Genomic DNA, 21,278 nt, shown 5'->3' with positions numbered 1-21,278 from the left:
AGCTACAGTATTGGGTCGCTGCTTGTTTGTCTCCGATGCAGAGCGTGAGAAGGATGTGATAACTGCGGAAGACCAATCGCCGCACTGCAAAAGTTGATGCAAAAAAAATGACAAAACATATCTTGTTAAAAAAACAGTTTTGCTGAGTCTCAACCATCTGAGACACCGTCCTTTAATTTTGCATGAAGATTCATGCAATTTTTTTGTTTCCTTTTTCTTCTTAATTACTAGTATATCACTTGAATAAGACTTGGTTAAGCCTTAGACGCGAAGATGGAACGCGCCGAGCTCGCCGCCTGGCTCCGCGTGCGCCTGAGGATATCCGTCGAAGAAGGCCTTGTCACCGTCGATGATGACGAAGTAGGCGCGGACTGCGGAAGGGATATGCTTGATGATGTCGTCGCAAGGGAGCCGGTGACGACTTGTAGAGATGGCCCCCAAGATTGTTTGCTTCGTGTATTCCCTTGCGCAGCCCCTTTCTCTTACGACGACTTCGTCGTTGTCGCATGCGAGGACGGTCTCGAAACCAACCTGCCCGGCGAGCGCCACTGCGACCTCCAAGGCCTTTGGAGCTAACGCATGGTCCAGGAGCTCCATGGAGGCGAACTCGAGGTGCCTCCAGTCGCTCTCCCATAAAGCGAACTGCATTTTTTTTCGAAAAGGGGGTCTCCTCGGCCTCTGCATCAAAATGATGCATACGGCCATCTTATTAATAAAAGAAGGCAAAAGTGCCAACAAGGTTCCACAATCTTCAGCTAAACAAAAGGATGAAAAGAAATGCAGCTCACACAGAGCTACAGACGGTTAGATATATAAACTAGCCCAAAAAAGAAGCCACAACCGGCTGGCTAACAATAGATAGGGAAACTAATTGCCTATCCTATTACATGACCGTCATCCAAACCGGTTGAAGATATCCCAAGCGACCATCTCCCAACGGATAGATCCAGTAACCAAATGCTCCCTGGCCTCCATCGGAGTGAGTAGCGACCACGAACGGATCAGTGCCGTAGTTCGGAAAATAACCTGCAAGAAATGAATCCATGATGTTCTGTTAAAAACCAAATCATTTCTGCAATTCCAGATAGTCCATAACAAAGCGCAAACTCCAACCCGAATATGTCTTGCGAGAACAGGCCCAACCCCATTAAGCCATGTCCCAAATAAAGCATTGACAGAAGTCGGTGGAGTAAGATTAAAAGCAATATGGATCGTCCGCCAAAGAACTCTAGCCAACGGGCAATCAAAGAATAAATGCTTAATCGTCTCATCCCGATCACAGAAACTACACCTAGTAGGTCCTGTCCAATTGCGTTTAATCAAGTTATCCTTTGTTAAAATAACTTGTTTATGGACAAACCACATAAACACTTTTATTTTTAAAGGCACCTTGACAGCCCAAACAAACTTGGAAGTTGGAATAGCAGTTGAATTAATAACATCAATATACATTGATTTAACTGTAAATACTCCAGAACTAGTCAACTTCCAACGCAATATATCGGGTCGGTGAGAAAGTTGAACCTCCATCAGTCTCCTAACTAGATGAATCCATTCTTCCCAACGATTGCCCGCTAGCGACCGTCGAAACTGAATATTAAGGGGGATAGATTGGAATACCGTTGCCACGAACACCTCACGTCGTTGAGCAATCCAATATAGAGACGGATATTGAATGGCTAAAGGTGATTCACCAAGCCAAGTATCCTCCCAGAAACGAGTACTTGTACCGTTTCCAATAACAAATCTCGTCCTACTGAACATAGATTGTTTGACTTTCATTAGTCCTTTCCAGAAAGGCGAGTCAGTCGGCCTGACTGCGACCTGGGACAATGTTTTTGTTTGGAGGTACTTGTTGCGGAGGATCTGCGCCCACATGGCCTCAGTCCCGGAAGACAGTTTCCACAACCACTTACTAAGAAGACATCTGTTCTTGACTTCAAGATTTTCAATACCAAGACCCCCTTGGTCTTTCGGTCTACAGATGATGTCCCATTTAGCAAGCCGATATTTTCTTTTTAAGTTCATCACCCTGCCAAAAGAAGCGCGACCGATAGAAGTCCAGTTGTTTCCTAACACCAACTGGGACCTCAAAGAACGATAAGAGAAACATAGGCATACTCGTGAGCACCGAATTAATCAATATCAACCGGCCTCCGTATGACATGAGCTTACCCTTCCAACAACTCAGTTTTTTTCTCAAATCGATCCTCTATGCACTTCCATTCTCTGTTTGTTAGCCTACGATGGTGAATCGGGATACCAAGGTAAGAGAAGGGTAAACTCCCCAACTCGCACCCAAACAACTGCCTATAAGACTCCTGGTCGTCTTTGGCTCTACCAAAGCAGAACAATTCGCTCTTATGGAAGTTGATCTTTAACCCTGTCAGTTGTTCAAACAGACATAACACAAGCTTCATATTTCTCGCCTTGGCCAAATCATGCTCCATAAAGATGATTGTATCATCGGCGTACTGAAGGATGGAAACACCTCCCTCCACAAGATGAGGAACCAACCCACCCACTTGACCATTTTCCTTAGCCCGGCTTATCAAAATTGCTAACATATCCACCACAATGTTAAACAGGATAGGGGACATCGGATCTCCTTGTCTTAGGCATTTATGTGTCTGGAAATAATGACCTATGTCGTCATTCACTTTAATTCCCACACTCCCTTTTTGCGTAAATGATTCGACCTGTCGGCGCCAGGCTTCATCAAAACCTTTCATACGCAATGCCTGTTGGAGGAATGGCCACTTAACCTTATCGTACGCTTTTTCGAAATCCACCTTAAAAATTACTCCATCTAATTTTTTGGAATGGATTTCATGGAGCGTTTCATGAAGGACAACCACCCCTTCAAGGATGTTCCTGTCCGGCATGAAAGCAGTTTGGGATTGCTGCACCACAGATTGCGCAATCTGTGTGAGCCTATTAGTTCCGACCTTGGTGAAGATTTTGAAACTAACATTGAGGAGGCAGATCGGCCTGAACTGCTCGATCCTCGCAGCATCCGTTTTCTTCGGAAGCAATGTGATAGTTCCAAAATTCAAGTGAAATAATTGAAGCTGTCCAGAGAATAGATCATGAAACATAGGTAGTAAATCCCCCTTAATAATGTGCCAACACTTTTTATAGAACTCAGCCGGGAACCCATCCGGACCGGGAGCCTTATTGTTTTTCATTTGTGCAATAGCATCGAACACCTCCTTTTCTGAGAACGGGGCAATCAGAATATTATTATCAGCAGCAGTCAATTGAGGCACGTCCTCAACCCTGGACTCATCGAGGGACACACAATTGGCCTCCGGCGGTCCAAATAACTGTCTATAGTATTCGGTGATATAGGTTTTGATATTATCCTGCCCTAAAATAGTACCCTCATCCTGCTCTAGCTGAAAGATCCGTTTCTTTCTGTGTTTACCATTAGCAATGAGGTGGAAAAATTGAGTATTCGCGTCCCCTTGGACTACTTTGCGGGTCTTGGCACGCAAAGCCCACTTCAATTCTTCTTCGCGGAGAAGTTCTTTCAGCCTCTTCTCCGCCTCATTTTTAACTTGGAGCTCGGTGGGCAACAACAACGCGGATTCAGCTTTTACGTCCAAAGCCTGTACAAGAGAGAGGAGCCTATCCTTCTCAATCTTATACACCCCACTTAGATGCTTGGCCCAACCCCGTAAGAAACTTCTCAAATGCCTAATTTTATTCTGCCAGCGCTCGACCGCCGTCCTTCCTCCAACACCCTTAGCCCACTCCCTGGCTATGATGTCTAAGAATCCCTCGCGTTCGAACCAGGCCATCTCAAAAGAGAAGGTGTTTTTGTTTCCTATATGGTTCGGCTCCCCTGAGTCCACGAACAAAGGTGTGTGATCGGAGATGCCCCGCGTGAGAGCTTGCACCGTAACAAGAGGGAACTTCTGTTCCCACTCCATGCTGGCGAGAACCCGATCCAGCTTCTCATATGTCGGGTTTGGCATAGCATTAGCCCAGGTAAATTGCCTACCAGTGAGCTCTATCTCCCTTAGATCTAAGCTTTCAATGATAGTATTGAACATAAACGACCACCTGCCGTCGAAGTTATCATTGTTTTTCTCCTCTCCTTCGAATGATGTTGAAATCACCCCCGACCAAAATCGGAAGCTGTTCGGACCCACATATCCGAACCAGATCCGCCAGAAACTCCAGTTTAAGCTCGGGTTGGGCAGCACCATAGACCGCTACCAAAGCCCAGTTGAACCCATCAACTTTAGACCTAACTCGAAATTTTACCGCGAAGTCACCCATTACTACACTCCGGACTTCCATGGAATCACACCTCACACCCAGTAAGATGCCCCCCGATCTACCTCGTGGCGGGAGGCAATGCCAATCGAACTCAAGACCACCCACAAGAGAGGAAAGAAACTAAGGCGTAAAATTGTCTCGACCGGTTTCCGATAGAGCAATGAAATCTAACCGATGTTCCAGAGAAGCTTCAGCAAGAAACCTTCTTTTAGCCAAGTCCTTCAGACCTCTGCTATTCCAAAAGATTCCTTTCATAGTTCATCATGGAATTTTTTAGCAGTCCGGATCCTAGCACTCCTACGAACTGCAGAATCGGGATAAATCTTTCGCTTCCACTTACACTTTGGCTTAGTGGGCTCCGTCACCCGGTCCTCATAACCGGATTGAGCGGAGCCGACATCTTCATCATCTAAGGGCGCATCATCGCCCTCAGACTCCTGATTAGAAGGTGCTAGATCCGCACAAAGATTATTTAGCACTGTAACCCCTAACGCATCAATTTCATCATCATTCATGGGTTTGACCGCAGCAAGATTACGAATAGTCTCTAAGGCCCGCTCCGCCTCTAGATCTAACATATCATTCACCGATTCGGAGATTTCAATATCAGTATCGCCTAGTGAAACTCCTAATTGGTTTGCATTATGAATAATGTCCTCCGGAGCAAAATGCAATAAAGAATTAGATATATTAACGGACATACCAGTAGTGATCGCAGCATCGTGAAGCTTGGCCGCCCTCATAGCGCACCGCTGCTGCATATCGTCCACCTCCGGAAGATCCAGAACGCGAGCACTCATCCGTCTCCCCGTCGAGACCGGGTCTGGGATACCGCCGAAGGTAACAACCTCCTCTCGAGAAGGAGGAAGCTGCGGGCTCCCAATGCCCTCGGACAAGTGCCCGGCGGGTAGGACAAGGGGCGGGACAACTGGGGCCACCTGCCCAGTCCCTCCTCCTGCCCCGCCCACCGGCACAGAGCGTATCGTCGAAGGCGCCGAGAAAGCGGTCCTCCTGACCGCAGACGAGGAAGGGATATCTAGGGCCGCCTGCCCTAGCCCCACCTCCCCCAGCGTCACGGGATCTGCGGGTGCCTCAGCCAGGACGTGAGGAGGAGGAGCCGAAGCCACCTGCCTCGGGCTCCCACTCCTAGCGCTGGCGGGCCCCGACGTAGCCGGCGTCATCGGCGTCGGTATAGGTAGAGACGAGAGCAAGGCCACCTGCCCTGACCCCAGTCCCCCAAGGCTCACCTCGGTCGAAGATGACAATGCCGGAGACACATCCATCGGTGAGGCTCGGGAAATAAGATCGACCTCCGGCTGTACAGCCCGAACTGTAGTCCCCTCAAAGTCCAAGGAGGGAAGCGTGTGCGCATACACATCATCAGAGTCTACCCTATCGCTCCACATCTTGGGAGGCGCAGAGGCAGGTGCAAAGGACCCAAAACGCAGTGTCGTCGTAGGCACCGAAGGTGACGGTGTCGGCTCAACTCCGGTCCCCTCCCCAGGCAACTGAGCATCTGGGCGAGACCCTGTCGACCCCTCTCGAGCAGACTCGTCTGGCGCCCCCCTGGCTCCTGCACCACCCTCACTCTCGTGCATATCAACATCATCCCCAGCAACCTCATCAGCAAACATCTCAACGTCCTCAAACTCTATATCAAGCGGGAATACCTCTCCCCTATATGTCCAGTGGACCACATCAGGCACAAAATCAACATTGAGGACACTCACCAACATCCGAGCCACTCCATGAGCCCGAGTGAAATCCATATCCACTCTCTCCGTCTTTCCAACCATGATACCCATACTGGCTACAACTCGAACGTCCTGCAGAGGCTTAGATGGGGCTCCAGAAAAGCGCAACCAGATCTGCGTAAGCGGCTTTCCTTTAGGCTCCACCTTCGTCCACTCGTGAAACTCCAAAATACACTTAGTACCAGGAACTCTACACAAGCCGAAACTCAGTAGTCTCTGTAGATCCTCCACAGAGGGGAAATCCACCTTAAATAAATTAGCTTCGAGGCGGATCAGCTCCCACTGAAAATCCCCCGGTGCCAATTCTTGAAGCCTCCAGATAATCTGAACCTCAGTCACGTCTCCCTGAGTCGCTTTTACAATCCCGGTGGTCAGGCACTGTGTGTCCTCGGGGATCTCCCTCGCAGCCGGGGACTCGAAGAACAGTAACTCTGCACAGTATAGCCCATACATATTCAGAGCTGGAGCCTGGTCACGCACTAACGGGCACTCTCTCGAATCATGTGCGAGCTTGCCACACGAGTCACACAGCTCTGCAACGCACTCTGCAATAAAGTGGCCCTTCTCACCGCACCGGTAACACAGCATCCTTTCCTTCTTGCGCGCCCACTTGGCCGCCCTCTCGGAATCAGACCTGTCTGACACTTCACTTACAGCCCAGGCACCGAAGCATCAACATTTGCCAGGGCCGTTACCACCTCCATCGCCTGAGGATGAAGATCCATAGACTGACCAGAATCTGTCTCAACCGCAGTAGCCACCTGGTCAACAGCAGCCGGAGGCGGAGGCTATCGACGAAACCTCCCACGGCCACCACCCCGACCACCCCGATGTCCACGGTATCCGCCTCTCTAGCGGTGGTCCGGACCGGATGCCCCCTCAACAAAGCCACCAGGAGGTCCAAGGAATGGTCTCTCTGCAGACCCGTCACTCTGCCATGTATAGCCTCGGCCTCCACCGGTCGACGAGGAACCACGGTGCTGTCCGTCTCCATATGCATCCACACCATCATCACCCCACTGACCACGGGGCGACTCAAAGGACTCTCGAACTGTCGATTCTTTCGTATGCTGCGGAGGCCCCGACCGATACTGAGTCGGCCTCGCGGCATAGTGCGGCGGCGGAGCAGCCCGGGGCGGAGCACCACCCGGGACCGGCACCACCGGTCGAGGGCCAGACCCGCCACCACGACCCATGGTAGAAGCCCCCGGCTGCTGTGGCCCCGGAGGCCGCGGCCCTGTGAAGCCCCCTCTGCCCGTGTGAGAGCCCGGCGGCCTGGCAGGCGTTGGTCCCGCGGGTAGAAGACCGGCCGGTCCTCCACTTCCAGTAGGTACCACCGGCGGCCCGGCCGTCGCAGGCACAGGCGGCCGCATCCCGTGGTTGGCGCCAGTCCGTCCCGTAGGGGTGGGAACGCCACGCCCGGCGCCTGGAACAACAGTCCCAGCACCGGCTGCGCCACGCCCTGCACCAGGGGCCCCTCGGCCGGCACTCCCAGGCGGCGGCGGTGGCCCGACTGCCCCAGCCCTGCCTGCAACCGCATGGGGCTTCGCTGCCGGCGGTACACCCGAGCCTCGACCAGTCATCACGCGCAGCGGGGGAATCCGGCGAGCGCGGCCAGAACCGCACGGTAGTAGGAAAGGCGTCCCGCGCCGACGAACCCTAGGCGCAGACGTAGAACCACACGCGTACGACGAGTCGATCACGTCCGTGCATGCAGCGCTAGCATCAATGCCTGTGGCTCCCTGTATGGACTGGGCCTCATACCCAGCCATATCTGGCCCACCTAGCAAGGCGTCAGCGTTTGGTGAAACAGGCCCAAACCGGCCCAGTAGTTCGTTCAAGCGCTCGCTGCGAGCCTCCCGGATCCCGCTCGGCGTCCGCGACTTTCCCGCAGCCGCCGCCGCCGGCAGTGATCCAGCTCTCGACCGGCGAGATGCCCTACTCTTCTCGACCACCGTCCACGAATTCGGATGAATTAAATCGAAAAGCGTGAGGTTTGGAAGGCGTACCTTAGGGATGGGGCCCTTCCATGGCCGGACCGCCGTTGCCGCCGTTCTCCGGTGAACTACACGGCGTACCATCTCGTTCCTCTCGTCCGGCTATAGCCCGATCCATGCCGGATCCTCCACCGGCAGAACCGAGTCTACAGTTGTGGCTACATCATCCTCGGAGTAACCTGCGTGAAATAAATCGAAAATCAAATCCGATGGAGTAGGCGGCGCCGGTGAACCTCCTGGATCCTCGCCGTCCCCGTCGGCATCCTCGTCGTCTGAGTCCAATAAAGCCCAGAAGCGGCCGCCTACGCCTGCCCGTTCCGCCGCCACGGGGCGGCGCGTCTCGGTGGTCGCCCCCATCCCGCTCGGCGGTCTCTGTTGTGGACGAGCTCCGGCAAGCAATCTCCGGCAAGCAATCTCCGGCAAGCAAGCTCCGGCAAGCAATCTCCGGCAAGCAATCGGTCGGCGGGATCTCCCCCGATTCCGGCGGCCCGGCCGCGGATCTGCAGCTCCTGGCGCCGACCGATGGCGCACGCGTGTCTCCTCCCTCAGCGGCGGCCCGGCCGCGGATCTGCAGCTCCTGGCGCCGACCGATGGCGCACGCGTGTCTCCTCCCTCAGCGGCGGCCCGGCCGCGGATCTACGGAGCGCCGGAGAACGGAGAAAGGCGGCGCCGCCCGCCCGCTGCGGCCTTGGACGCTGCCGCCGGGACGGAGCGCAGAGGCCAGAGGGGCAAGGAACGAACGCAGGACGCCGGATGCCTACGCCGCCGCGCCGCTGGCCGCCGCGGCCATGCCGTGTCTAGGAGCTGTGTCTAGCACACACACGATGGGTAATACCGCGGATGGGTCCTGCCATGGTCAAACAGCCATGCGTGCGCGGGGGCTTTGCACTGCAGGGAGGACGGTTGCATGCATTCACGGCCGCTCAAAAATAATTATGAAAATAAGTTGCATGCATTCACGCCATGCTCGACCGCTCGTAAGCTGCTCCACAAATGAAAATAAGATTATGCATTCACGACCGCGCGTACACAGCATGCATGTGTTCAGAACCTTGGTGCGCATGTGTGCCAGACTATTGTGAAACCCAACAAAAAAAAGTTGTTGTAGACCGCTGACTGCCTCTAGTTGCACGGCATGGGCAGCGTTAGTAGTGTGGAGCAGCGCTATGTGTTGACACCTGAGCTTACTAATATTGCAACACAAATAAAATCTGGCGTTAAGATGGGATTATTTTATATGCTAAACACACTACCCATACGTAGCTCGGTGTTCAGAGAATGGTGGCTTGATTTGTGTTGTGATGATTCGGCCCGGACCTCGCCTCAGAGAGAAAAGCCCAGGCGGGGCAAGATTCACACGCTGGCGCGGCGCGCAACAGTGCGCCCACATGATTTAAACGGGATGCAGCCCACAACAATAAAACTCCCAGGCCAAAAAAGGGAAAGGTTCAAACCTTTGGTGAACAGTTCAACAGAAGTCATCTTGGAACCATTCGATTAGCTACTCGTGGGCCTCCCGTCTGCCGGCCTGCCGTCGTGCCAGCTAGTGTTGCGCACTCCTGTGCTGGTGCAGTGAGCGTGGTCCATGTTACTCTAAAAGAGGAAATAAGCAACAATCCAGCTATAAAACGAAAATACAAAAGAGGTAAGAGGATGGGGCGGATCCCAACGCGAGTGTGTGCTCATGATTGCAGCTACTCCGGCGAAGCTTCATAGGTTTGCTTTCATATGGGACACCTAGGTGCCCATGCACCTTGCCTACAAACCGTCAGATTACACTAAGATGTGTGCACTTGTATTAGTACTAGAACTAATGCCTTAAACGTTGACTCTGTCATTAGGAAAGAATTATTGCTTGATATGGACACTTAATGCCCTCATTAAACAAGAAAGAGAAAATTAGCAATTAATGATCCATGCATGGTACATGCACTTTATTGATGTATTATACTTTTTCTAATATATTATTTGTAGGTATGTCTTCAAGGCATATGTATGTATTAAAAAATTAGTTTGTGCGTATAATATCTTCGGTATTTGTATATATCTAGTCATGTACTAATTCATATACCTAGTCACGTACTAATTCATATACCTATAAAAATTGTATACCTAGTCACGTACTAACTTTTTCATATACCTAGTCAAGATCTTACGTATATGTAAATTATACTATTTCTGGGTATATCCCCAATATCATTTATGGGTATATCTCAAAAAATTTTACGTGTGTTAAAAAATAGTGTATCATTTTTTGGGTTATGTATCATTCAAAGTATATCAGTTTTGTGTATATCTCCAAAGCATGCATGTATTGGAAAAGAGTTTGCGGTTATGATATCTTACGTCCATGTACGTACGAAAAAACCGCGTGTGGGTATTGGTATGCAATCGCACATTACTTAGACTAAAAAGAATTGTGCGTGGGTATATATATGTACGTAGGAAAAAAAATCATGTTTCGGTATCAGCATGCATCATATATTCCTAAAAGTAAAAATAATTAGGATCACATTTATATTATTTGTTCGCCTTATTTTGTATAGAAATATTAGTTGGTAAAAGTGTGAACCGGCCTTAACTTTTTTTAATACTAGATACCATGAAAAGTAAAACATCAGAAAATTGCATAATATACGTCGTAATTATCTCTACTACTATTAAACAATCAAACAAGAACTTTCTTACGCGCACCCTGCAATTAGTCCCACAATAAACCCAAGCCAATCAGTACCACACGATTAGGCCAACAAGTCTCAATCTAACAGCCATCATTAATCCAATACCTCTAAGGTGTGCACTTAGCATTTACCAATGACTGACCATACTTCACCAGGAGAGTAGTAGTCGAACAACCAGCCCCGCGCGTCCCCTACAATCACGGAATCAGATCGCAAACTAACAACCAGCCCAGCGTCCCCTACAATCACGGAAAATCAGATCGCAAGCTAACAACCAGCCCAGTGTCCCCTACAATCACGGAAAATCAGATCGCAAGCTAAGGGAACTTCACGCCCTTGACCTTGACCTCGCCGCCTGGCACATACGCCGCCCACCAATATCGTCTCCTGCCTGCACGGCGACCACGCCGCACTGCACCGTCCCGTCACCTCCATGCACGATCGCCATCGCCGATTGTTGCCGCTCGAAGCGTGGCATCCATCCTGCAAGATCGCCAGTGCCCAGGAGAGAGCCTGCCCCGGCACCCGCACCGCCGGGCCCACCCTGCACTGGCACCCACGCCGCCGCGCACACGCCCGCCGGGGCAGGGCGCCAGCGCCTATCGCGTCCCCTGAACCAGCCGGGCACACGCAGCTGTGATTCTTCCGAGGACTTCTTCAGGTTCGACTTCTTCCTTTGACTGTTGCAGCATTACTCATGATTAGATTTTTTATAATAGAGTTCTAAATAATAAACAGTCGCACAGCAAAATGCTATAAGCTGTTCATTTTACATATTGACTATATGAGGATAATGAAACTGGATTTGTGTTGCAAATTGCCTTTACTATATCAAGTAAATACAGGAAAGTGACTTTACTATATCAAGTTCCATCAACATGACCACCAACACAATCGTTCTACAAAGTAATATAGCATCTATCCAGCTCCAGGATGTTACAATGAATTGTATAAATCTGTATAAACCCACCTTTGCACACATGATGATTGAGAATGTGCATGATTATTTAAACTGAAAACATCTAGAGTACATGTGATCCATTCTAATTCTGAAAACTAAAGAAGTCACACTTCCTGCTTCCTGAGTACAAAATGGTGCATTTGAATGTCTGTTTGTTGGAACTACGCAACTTTGGCATATCTTTTTTTTTTCATGTGCATATCCTAATAGGTGAGAGCATCAACAAAGATTTTCTTGATCTATCATGAACCGGTTTAGAATATATGTTTTCGCAGGACTAATGCTTGTGGTAAGCCATCTAAGAAATATTTAGAGTTGCCGACAAAGGTAATCTGGAAGTATGATTTAGTAAACAAATATGCCGACCATCACATCAAGGAAATGTTCCATATACAACTACATGAATTTCTTAGAACAATAAAAATATTGTGCAATGCAACGAAGATTCAAACCATACTCTTTGATTCAGACTTGTTGCTCCCATCCCCTTTGGGTACCAAAAAGTGTTCAAGTTTTGTACCTGATCTGGAATCCATACCCCTGGCTTGCTGAATGACTCGAGCAGGTCAGAACCACATAGCAGCATTACCTTGACACTTCCTGAGACAAAACGCAAGTCATAAACAACTGATTTATATACAGTGTTATAGTACTGATACATTTGGAGATCCAACAATGTGAGAGAAGACACTACTGTGTTGCAACAACAAAAATCATTGAGTGTTGCAACAACAAAAATCATTGTCATATACCTTGATCAGCTAAGCCGTCCTTGCACAGAAGAATTCTTAACTCTTGAGAGAATGGTCAAGGTACGCTGATGACCTTTCTGCATTGCCTGTATCAAGAACACAAGAATGTGTCCATCAAATGAACACATCGTCCGAACTGAAAGTACCTTATGTGACAGCGAAAATCCAATGGTACGCATGTACTGATAACATGAAAAATCAGGTTATTATGCATGGATCAATCATCACGAAAGACGAGCTTCAACATGCCAATTCGCAGAGGCGAATCCGGTGAGCAGACGGCAAGAGGTCATGAGCAGCCCCAAATTGCGAATTCGGTCATGAGAATGTGGTGTTAACACAAACCCATACACATGTCCAGTTCCGCATAGTACCTTCTTCTTGTTAGCATCGGTTCACCAGGGACATGTATCCATTAAGGCAGTAACATCCCAGCACCGACTACCCTCGCTGCTGCAACTCATCCTTCGCAACCTCTGTACGTATGAAACAAGAGATGGGGTAATATGTAATCTGTTTGTTCTGATTCTCAGCCTGTTCTAATATTAACACACCACTTCATAGTTGCTAAACAGATTTAACAGGTGCTGCGGCTTACCAAACATGCCTGTGCATGTAGGTGGGAAGGTTGAAGCTCCCGGTGGCCACCAGCACAACACCACTCCGCCTTCCCCCGTCTCTGCGGTCATCCAGTTGAATAAGGGAACGTATGGTGGATTAGGATGACTCTGAATAACGCAAGTGAAGAAATCCAAGATCAGGTTCTTTTCTTTCTGCTTACAGATTTGGATCCGTGGACAGCTTCTCCGTGGGGACGGGAACTTCTCTCTTCCTGGGGTCGGCGTGCGCCGCCCGCCTGAGAGGTCGGCAGCCGGCGTGTGCGGTAAGGGGCCGGCGTCACCGGCGAGCATGCCAAGCTCGACCGCCTCCTCGAGCACTTCAACGGCCGAATTCGAAGGAGGAGTGAGGTGGAGCAGGGGCATGCACGTCCGTCGGCGTGGGTGACGAAGGGGACGGGCGGCCTTACAGGGAGCGCCGGCTGTGGAGGGAGGGATCTGGCGACCATGGAAGATTAGGGAAGGGAGGAGAAAAGACAGGGGCGGTGGAATGACTGACTTTTTTTAGTACTACAGTATATACTAGCAGTGTCCAGAGAAGGATTGTGAGCGACTGTGGCGTTGTCCAAACCAATTTTCTTTCATCTTCTAGAAAAATACTCTTCTTTTATAGGGGCATGTTCGATTTTGGGTGCCATTTTTTTAATCATCACGGCTTTTTATGATCATGATGATCAGTTGATGGTTTAAAAAGTTTTGTATAAATATCTATAAAAATTAAATAAAACTGAATATATTTTATGTTTTGTAATCCTGTAGGTCATCTTGTGGTGTGTGGATGGTAAATTTTATGAAATACTCCCTCTTGTAAAGTAATATAAATTTTATGGAGTACTTCACCGGAGATATGTTGTCTGATACTCCTATACAGGTATTTTTCGTTCTGTATCATTATACTTATTATGTCCTATCACTATTTCAAAACTAACTAACTCTGATTACTACTTTATAGGATCATATGACATATTTCAGAACAAAACTATATGTCATTTTAGTGGACTAGGAATAAAATGATGATAATACAAGAAATCAAGACTTGAAGTTGAGGAGGAAGTTTTTGAAATATATTTTAAAGTGCGAAGGGAACCAAGCTCAAACCAATATCCCATCCATCGGATGAATCACCATAGATCGTATCAACAAATGGACCTTCAAGAGATAATGTTGTTTAGTTGTCTGTTTTTTTAAATTATGTAACAAATTATAATAGAATTATGTGATCATCAATGTTATATGAAGACATGTTTCTGGGTCGTATGTTACACGCGCGCTCATATCACTGAGCATAAGACAGATTTGAATGGGTCAGTAAAAAACTCGCTAGAAGAGAAAATATACTCAAATAGATGTTTTTATTGTAGATTATGATACGTGCGTTGCATGTGCATGTGTACTAGTACATACAAACATTTGTGACGATATTTCGTATAGTTTGGTCATATTGTATACCTTAAAAATTAGAACGTATATACATACCCTTTTTGTTTGGAAAGGAATCATTGCAAAGAAATCAGTAGTATATATTTTTGGAAAGCAATCATTGCCTATTAAAATTTATAGCGCACGAAAACAAAATTTGAAAAGTCAAATGTCATGGATTGTACATCATACACCATGAATATCACTTGCCATAACGGGCATCAAGGTGCCCAGGCACCTAGGTGCCCCAAACATTTTACCTATATATATAAGACCTTATTTTGATAACATTAAACCTTATTCTGCTAACACTGCCGAGTTAACACCCCTAGCCTTCCCCCACTCTAAACCGAACTGTACCCAGTTCTTCCCCCACACCCACACGACCTCCACCCATCGTCTGCTTCCTCCAGATGCGCCCCCACACCCGCCCCGGCCATGTCCATCTTCTACCGCTGCCGCGCCGCCGGGAACCAACTCCCAACACGTTGTCGATCAGCCGCGCCACAACAACCACCCCGACCCACAACCTCCGGCACGCCCCATCTCCCTCTCCCCGCCTTTCTCACCCCTCCCACCAGCGTCCTTCCTGCACTCCGACGGCAGATGTGCTCCCTGTTAGGTAATCCAAACAAAATCTAGTTTTGTTTTGGTAGTTTTACTAGGAAGTGGTCACGTATGTGGTGATAATTTTGTTTGAGTCAGTTTACTATTAGTAAAGGGTGATCAACGTTGCCGGTAATTAGATTAGGAAAATCACAAGTAATAATCCGGCTGGGATGTATATATGGTAGTACTACTAGGAGTCCTATTCGTGTTAGTACTAAGCTAGCCGTACTAGCTTAGTCAGCTTCGGGTGTGTGCGTGTCCGTCTAGGTCTAGGTTTACTTTGAGTCGGTTTGTAGAGCCGGTTGAGTCAGGTCTTGTGCGTGCATATATATACATGCATAGGGCTGCAGATTTGTAACCGTGAGTTGAGAAAACAGAAATAAAGAGAAAAGAGGGCACGGCGAGGGCCCTTGGCTATCCGTTTTTGTGCGCGTGTGTTCGTGTAATTTTATGTGATCGATCCTGTGGACGGAATTCCAACAATTAGTATCAGAGCAAGGTCGAGGTGAAGTTGTGCTTGCCTCGGGGCGGCGACCCGATTAGCGCCTCGGGGCGGGCGATACAGTCGCTGGTGTACCGACAAGGAGGTGCGGGCCATATAGTCGTTGGGTGGTACAACGACGAGGAGGAACGGGCGATCTAGTCGCTGGGTGGTGCAGCGACGTGAAGGGTCAAGCGGTTGTCGTTCGGCGAAGCGGCAACTAGAAGGTGACGAGGACACTGTCGTAAGCGAGGTGACAGGTGATTGTTGTTATGCGGAATGACCTGGAGAAGGGCGACATGGCTGTCGTTGGCAAGGCATTGGTGATCGTTGATGGTTATGGAGGTGCCGAAGTTGCGACACTGAGGAAATCATCGAGATCATTGTTGGGGGGAGCGAGGAGGAGGCGACAAAGTTGTGAGCTGTCGTCAAGGTGTGCACATGAGTTCTTGTAAGGTGCGTCCAAGAGCTCAGATGTGTGAGCCTTCTGCTGCAGTTGAGATGTGTCACTGGCGGAGGAGAATTGCGAGGGAGAGCAGGCGAAAAAAGGAATTCGTGCCTTGCGTTTCCGTTCGTGGTTGTGGAGTTCCGGCGAGTTCATATACGGTGGAGATGAGTTGCACGTATATGGCGAGTTGTGTTGCCGCTGGACAGGAGGTGTCGTTCGATAAGATGTGGCATCGGCAACAATGAGAGAGATTGAAAATGTGGCGGGTGAAGAGATGTGTCTCTCCGTGTGCAAAAAGCCGATGAGAACATAAAGATCAACGTGAAGAGGACGCGCACCAGTTAAGTTGAGTTTCTGCATGAGGCTATGCGTTTAGTCTGCATGTAGCACGCTAAGATGTGGCAGCGTAGCCAGTAGTCCGAATAAAGCGTTGGATCCAGTCTACAATTCGGCATGAAAAGAAAAGATGGTGATGAAGTGATAGCTAGTGTTGCAATAAGAGAAAAGTTGCTGTCCGGTAGGTCGCATCACCGGAAGCAGCCAGCGTGATAAGATGAGTATATGGTTGACTGCTTGTCTTGTCGAGTAAAGAGTCGTATGTTTAGATTAGGAGGTGATTGTTAAGTAATCCAAACAAAATCTAGTTTTGTTTTGGTAGTTTTGCTAGGAAGTGGTCACGAATGTGGTGATAATTGTGTTTAAGTCAGTTTACTATTAGTAAAGGGTGATCAACGTTGCCGGTAATTAGATTAGGAAAATCACAAGTAATAATCCGGCTGGGATGTATATATGGTAGTACTACTAGGAATCCTATTTGTGTTAATACTAAGCTAGCCGTACTAGCTTAGTCAGCTTCGGGTGTGTGTGTCCGTTTAGGTTTAGGTTTACTTGGAGTCGGTTTGTAGAGCCGGTTGAGTCAGGTCCTATGCATGCATATATATACATGCATAAGGCTGCAGATTTGTAACTGTGAGTTGAGAAAACAGAAAAAAGAGAAAAGAAGGCACGGGCCTTTGGCTATCCGGTTTTTATGCGCGTGTGTTCGTGTAATTTTATGTGATTGATCTTGTGGGTGGAATTTCAACCCTCCCGCCTCCTGCCCCCCGCACCTCTATGGCGACGGATCTGGGCGGATCCGACCATGCCGCGCCGCCAGGCGATGGGATCGAGCGACGGATGGGAAAAGTCCGGGCACACCCCCTGACCATGCATGCTTCCTGGCCGACGACACCTCCTCCACCCAATCTTCCTCCTCAACGGCGCCCCCGACCTCAACCTCCGCCTGCCTCCTCAGCCCTCATCCTGGAGCAACCGCCACGCCTAGGATCCCGTCGGCCACGACCTCCCATCGCCGACCGCTGCTTCCACCTACCCCCGCCAGCTATCGATTCATCCTGTTGCCACTTGCCACCTCTATCCCCTGGCATCTCCACCGGATCAGAGTCGCCACGAACTCGACCGGCCCGTGCCCCTGTGCACCGCTCGGTCTCCGGGGAGAGGCCGCCGTCCCCACCAGCACCTCCCCCTCCCCCGCAAGCGCCACCAGAGGCTGACGGCGAGCCACCACTAGCGTCCATTTCATTTTGGCGCCAACAAAAAATCCTACTTCGGTGTGGACATGCAGTACGCCGGCAAGCTGCTAGCGGTTGGAGCAGCATGGGCGTGCAGTTCGTTTTTTAATTTTTTTGTCCTTCGAGGTGGTCGCGGCCATGGCCGATCTGTGTGACTCCTTATTTCGTTTGTTTGGCCGCAGCACACACCCCATGCCCTGGCGACCACTTTGTTGCAGGATGCATCCCAAAAACAAGGGGAGCAGCTCGCATGGTGGAGTTCAGAGCTTGAGTGCACTTTGATGGAGGCAGCGGTGCACTCTCATCGCGTCCCACCGCTGTAGCGTCAAGGCCAGGGCGGTCATCACGGCAACGAGCCCCCTCGGATCAACTCCATCGTGCCTCCTCTTGCGCGTGCAGTGCACACCTTGCCGCATAGCAGTCTGCCACCCCATTTCTCGACCACGGTGCAGTCCATGCCACCGTCGCTGACGACACCGGTGCCTTATACAGTGCAGGTTGCTCTTCACTTCAGCTCGGTTGGGTCATCGGTGCAATACACAGGGACATGAGAGGATGATGGGCATGCAGTTCCGTTTGTGGGATGCTGCAATGTGAATGCTTGTGGCATGCATTTTACTCAGTTGGTTCGCTGCCATCATGCACTTGTGTGCAGTTCCTTTGGTTTTTCATGATCTCGCTTGCAGTATGTTACTTGAAAAAAATGCCCAAACCTCAATTTATTTGTTTGTTGTTATAGTTATTTTTTATTATTTTTGATACTAAAAAGTTAAGCGCACTGCAGTTTGCTATTCATGTTCTTGCGGTTTGCCAATTTTTTGGAGGAGGGGGGAGAACATAAAAAAAAGAAATATGCGAACAACGCTCCTGTGCGATCAGTGCGGAGTGCTCCTGATGCAGTTTGGCAGGTTGCCAAAGCAGTCCATAACACCGAGCATCATGTTCCAGAGAAGTGCACTGGGACACATCGTCTAATCCGTGTGTAGTTACTTGGTCGACATTGCGGTGCGGTTTTTGATTTGAAGCAGTGCGTGTGATATGTTGTTTTTGATTTGGTCGACATTGCAGTGTGATTCACATACTCCAAATGTGAAGGGCATGAAAAATTAATGCGGTTCACTCACTCAATCCATACGGTCCACTCGTTTGGTCTACATTCATAGAAAAATATTAAGTATGAAAAAAGTCAAATAAAAAGTCATGCGGTTCACTTTCGGTAGTGTCGCTGCCCATTTATGCTAGTCTCGAGGTTTACTTTTCGTAGTATTGTGGTTCGTCAATGCTCGACATGAAGTGCACTCCACCTCGTTTGTGAAAATTTACGTCCCACAAAAAAGAATCATGCAGTGCACTTGTTTGTTCGATGAAGTGCGGTTTTGCGTCCGATGCAGTGCGGTTTTCAGTCGGATGAAGTACCCACGTCGATTTGGGTGTCGCGAAAAACAGAGTGTCCGCATTTCGGTAAACTTAAAATTGCTCTTAAACCGTAAGGAATTAGAGAGAGTGTTCTACATGAAAAAGTTGCGTCTCGTTGATATCTTTCCAACGGTGTATCATTTGAATCATTTCGACAACCGGTTTGTAAAAATTTCGCGAAAAACGGCCGCTGCCACTCGTCGCCCGCCGGACGATTTTCAAAATTAACTTAAAACTGTAAGGAATCTCAAAACCATTTCTACATATGAAAGTTGCGCCTTGTCCATACTTTCCAACGATGCATTACACGCCTCGTTTTGACAAACGGTTCAAAAACTAGAGCGAAAACAGTACCGAAAATTTCGAAAATTTCAAAAAAACGTAATTCTGCGATTTATTAAATTCGAAACTGCTCTTAAACCGTAATGAATTAGGGAAAATGATAGATATGAAAAAGATGCGCCTCGACGATATCTTTTCAACGACGTATCATTTGCCTTATTCCGATGAGCGGTTTAAAAAAATCATGAAAATACGCTCGCTGCCACTCGTCATCCGCCGCACCATTTTTGAATCTGCTCTTAAACCGAGAGGAATCTCGAAAAGTGTTCAACATGGCGCCTCGTTCTGATAAACGATTAAAGAATTAGAGCGAAAATAGTACCGGAAAAATACTACACGCAGTTTTTTCCAACGCGAAGTTCACTCGTGTGAGTACTGCAACACACTTGGTTCAAACAATGATGTGCGCTTGCATTGAGCGTGCAATGCGAAGTGTTATCTGAATAACTATTCTGATAATATTATCAGAATAGACCGGCTGTATATATATATACATAAACACTACTCTGATCACGGGATCAGAATAATATTCTGATCACAACCCGACCTGCTCCGCTAGTAGTACGTTGAACTTCTCTGTGAAGTAGGTTGAACTTCCGCCAACATTGCCCAAATGGGGCTTGCGATATACCGTTGGAAAGCTATGGACACCAGTATCATGACCCAACTTAATTTTTTGACAAAATATAAGCGGTTTAAGAGCAGTTTTGTAAACCATTTTTTCTTCGCACAAAAAACGTGAATCGTATTTTCGATCGCATTTCTAAACCGTTTATCGAAATGAGGCATATAATATGGTGTTGGAAAACTGCTGCAAAACCGCTCCTTCCACATGTTTAAAGTTTTCTCTAATTCCCTATGGTTAAAGAATAATTTGAAAAAACGTAAAATTTCGTAAATCGAACAGCTGAGTTCGATTTTTCGATGTCATTTCTAAACGGCTAATCCAATGGAGGCATATGATACGACGTTGGAAACGACGTTGGAAAGCTTACGAAAATGTGCTACTTTTTCATCTTGAAAGTTTTTTTTTCTAATTTTGAATGGATTAAGAGTAATTTAGAAAATGGTCCAAGTCCTACCGAGTTCGTATTTTCGAGCTAATTTTTTAACCGTTCCTCCGAATGCAGCAAATGATATGGCGTTGGAAAGTATGAACAAATGCGAAACTTTTTGGTATGTATTGTTTCTCCCAATTCTTTATGGTTTTAAGTCAGTTTTGAAAATGGCGAAAAATGTATTTTCGCCGTAATTTCTATAAACTTTATCGGAATGGGGCAAATAATATACCGCTGAAAAGCTACGGAAAATGCGAAACTTTTTAATGTTGATGGTTTTCTCTAATTCCTAGACGTTTTCAAGTAATTTCGAAAACGGCGGGATCATGCGTTTTGCCTTTATCGCGAAACAGATTCTTCGAAAATGCACCGCGTGAAGAACCTGAACTTCTCGGCGCGTGTACCTGAACTTCACTCTGTTTTTCACATGATTTTTTTGCTCGTAGGTCTCCATCCACTACTCGTAACTCTCCATCCACTCACCGGAATTGAGCAAGTGATATACAAGTGGAAAGCTGTTGTAAGCACATAACTTTCCTGTGTTGATCGTTTTTTCATACTCGTGATGATTTTAAAAGTTTTTCATCTGAAATTCATTCAGCGTAGTAGTTGAACTTCATGTTGTTTTCACGTTGAACTTCTATGATGTATTTTCGTTTGTAATTTTCTCATCCATTCGTCAGTGTTACACAAATGATATTCTTGTTGTACAAACCTCTCTCACAATATTTTTTTTAACTTTCTCCGACGGAGTACTTGAACTTATAACGACAACAAATTTAGCCTTTGCATTTTTATTCTTTTTTAATACAAAATGCACACCGTCTAGAACATGAACTTTTGGTAGTTTATCAACCTGAACTTCTCTCGGTTACGTGAAAATAT

General features: G+C 47.9%; 1 protein-coding gene and 1 long non-coding RNA gene across 3 annotated transcripts; both read right to left on the bottom strand.

Annotated features, from left to right (window-relative positions):
* Nucleotides 1–661: 661 nt before the first annotated feature.
* Nucleotides 662–9,122, bottom strand: LOC125551729. Of its 2 annotated transcripts, none has more exons than XR_007303075.1 (2): nucleotides 8,051–9,122; nucleotides 662–1,026 (listed from the first exon to the last, which is right to left on the bottom strand). XR_007303075.1 is itself a non-coding variant. In XM_048715029.1 (2 exons), exons 1-2 carry the CDS (start codon nucleotides 6,627–6,629, stop codon nucleotides 884–886), a joined length of 1,782 nt encoding a protein of 593 aa, XP_048570986.1. In that variant the 5' UTR covers nucleotides 6,630–8,044; the 3' UTR covers nucleotides 662–883. The 2 variants fall into 2 exon arrangements, 1 of the variants encoding a protein (XP_048570986.1); XM_048715029.1 differs by lacking the exon at nucleotides 8,051–9,122 and adding an exon at nucleotides 4,991–8,044.
* Nucleotides 9,123–10,698: 1,576 nt separating this feature from the next.
* Nucleotides 10,699–13,719, bottom strand: LOC125551728. The gene is made up of 6 exons (XR_007303074.1): nucleotides 13,214–13,719; nucleotides 13,031–13,111; nucleotides 12,807–12,908; nucleotides 12,433–12,518; nucleotides 12,201–12,280; nucleotides 10,699–11,399 (listed from the first exon to the last, which is right to left on the bottom strand). It is a non-coding gene; the product is annotated as an uncharacterized LOC125551728 (long non-coding RNA).
* Nucleotides 13,720–21,278: the final 7,559 nt, after the last annotated feature.

The sequence above is a fragment of the Triticum urartu genome, chromosome 4 (assembly GCF_003073215.2).
Source record: "Triticum urartu cultivar G1812 chromosome 4, Tu2.1, whole genome shotgun sequence".
Taxonomy (NCBI): Eukaryota; Viridiplantae; Streptophyta; class Magnoliopsida; order Poales; family Poaceae; genus Triticum; species Triticum urartu.
The sequence above is the reverse complement of the archived record's forward strand: the minus strand, read 5'-3'. Positions and strand labels throughout refer to the sequence as shown.

Bases quoted from the DNA above. Each gene is read 5' to 3' on its own strand.
- LOC125551729 (XM_048715029.1), bottom strand. From the start codon at position 6,629: ATGCTGTGTTACCGGTGCGGTGAGAAGGGCCACTTTATTGCAGAGTGC. The intron at 1,027-4,990 runs GTATGTCCGTTA...CATTTCTTGCAG, and splicing joins CGATGCTGCGATCACTACTG to GTTATTTTCCGAACTACGGC.